Source organism: Zerene cesonia, chromosome 14 (assembly GCF_012273895.1).
Source record: "Zerene cesonia ecotype Mississippi chromosome 14, Zerene_cesonia_1.1, whole genome shotgun sequence".
In the NCBI taxonomy this organism is placed as follows: Eukaryota; Metazoa; Arthropoda; class Insecta; order Lepidoptera; family Pieridae; genus Zerene; species Zerene cesonia.
In genome coordinates, this window is record NC_052115.1 from 8,804,303 (window position 1) to 8,806,039 (window position 1,737).

Below are 1,737 nucleotides of genomic sequence, written 5' to 3' on the forward strand. Positions count from 1 at the left end.
GGGCTCCGGGCGCCGGGGCTCCGGGCGCCGCGCTGCCGCTCCTTCTGCATCGAGCCCTGAGCGATGCAGCCCGCTGGCCTCATGATCTTTTTGCCTTATCGACCGTACGTTTAATTCGTCTGTTTCCGTCAATTTAAACGTGATACTATTATTACTTACTCATTTTGTTTATGAATTGTAGTGCTTAACTTATATATTTTCAATGTGAGAATCGAGCACGCTTGGCATGAATTGGGCCAGCTCGCATCGGAGAAATACCACACCCCCACAGAAAACCGGGGTGAAATAATAGCATACCATTGTGTTTCGTACGGTGAGTGGGGGAGCCGCGGGCCTATATACTTTTCCTTACCATTCCCAGTCCTTTATTTTATTCCTTTCGTCAATCCTATCTTCCAATTTAAAGTCGGCAATCCATTTGTAGAGGCGTAAGGTCTTCAATTGACCTTACGCCTCTCCATATGTTCATAGGCGGTAGTAGCGCTTTCCATCAGGCGTCCCACCAGGTCCAGACAAAAAAAAACCACAAATATAGGACGATATTAGCACATCGTATGAATGCTAGCGCGATTGGCGTGCTGGTAAAAGTAGTTACTACTGCTAAGCTGCTCTAAATAAAATTGTTTACAATAAATTAAACAACATGACAGGTCCAAAATCTCGTCATATTATCAAATTCCACTAAAATGATATTCAAACGTACCAAGCTATTCGAGAACACTTTATGACAGAAAATATTTAATAATTTAATAAATATTTAGACGTATCGTTTGCATGGAAACAACTGATCCAAACGTTATTTATATAAGGATGTAATTGCATGCAAATAACAAAAAAATCGAGTCTGGGCTGGTCAGTATTGAGAAGATTCCTCGCCGGAAGCCAATCCTGGGTACAGCCATGTTCTGAGAGAATTTATAACAGGCTTTCGTGGTTTAATCAGTTGACAAAGTTTCATGTCTTTCCTGTTGATGAGTTCCCATACTGAGAATAAAACCTGGGGGCAGCAGTCATGTTACACTTGTAACGGAACGCACTCGGGCGGTGGGAAGTTTCAAAGAAAGGTTAACGCGACCATAATTCGATATACGATGGCCGCGTTGGACCGCGCTCGGCCAGTGGGAGCGCGGTAGCATAAAATTTGACATCGGCCGAGGTTTTGTGAAAGATAGTTCGTTGAAAGTTTCGTTGTAGTCCTTTGTTAATTTATCGTAATAGACTAATGATTTTTCAATGTGTAATTGTAAAAGTGTTAAAATTTTTAGTAGTGAATAAACTATTGTGGATAATTGTGTTTTCGACTTCATTTCTTCACAAACGCCATTATATACTGTGAAATCGACATTTAATAGTTCGGTTCGTTCGGTTCGCTTAATTTAAAAACTACACAGAAATAGAAAAATACACGACTGCGATGTATTCGATGTATGGTACAACGCGTGAAATTAAAAAATAAGCAGACAATTTACGAGGTGAATTATAAGATTAAAGTGTAAAGGTTTGCACAATTTTAAGGAGGCATATACGTCATGGCTAACTAGTTTAAATTGTATTACTCCAAGTTTTATGTGTACACTGTAAGTGTAGTGTGTAAAAAAAATTAATAAATAAATTCGGTCAAATAGGTATCGGAGTGCGAAGAGTGGAGGTCGGGAGGAGAAGACGGCGCGGAAAACAGCGGCCCCATCGATCACGCCGTCGCCGTAGAGCACTGTCTGGGTCGATGGGCCGCTAGAC

The 1,737-nt window shown here is 41.2% G+C and overlaps 1 protein-coding gene across 1 annotated transcript in view; it reads left to right on the top strand.

The window, feature by feature from the left end:
* Window positions 1-1,707, top strand: part of LOC119831961 (guanine nucleotide-binding protein subunit beta-5) — a 5,538-nt gene extending 3,831 nt beyond the window's left edge. Inside the window, exon 9 of the mRNA XM_038355531.1 lies at window positions 1,626-1,707. Within this exon, the coding sequence (XP_038211459.1) occupies window positions 1,626-1,707 (82 nt within the window). The remainder of the gene's footprint in view (window positions 1-1,625) is intronic.
* The last annotated feature ends 30 nt before the right edge of the window (window positions 1,708-1,737 follow it).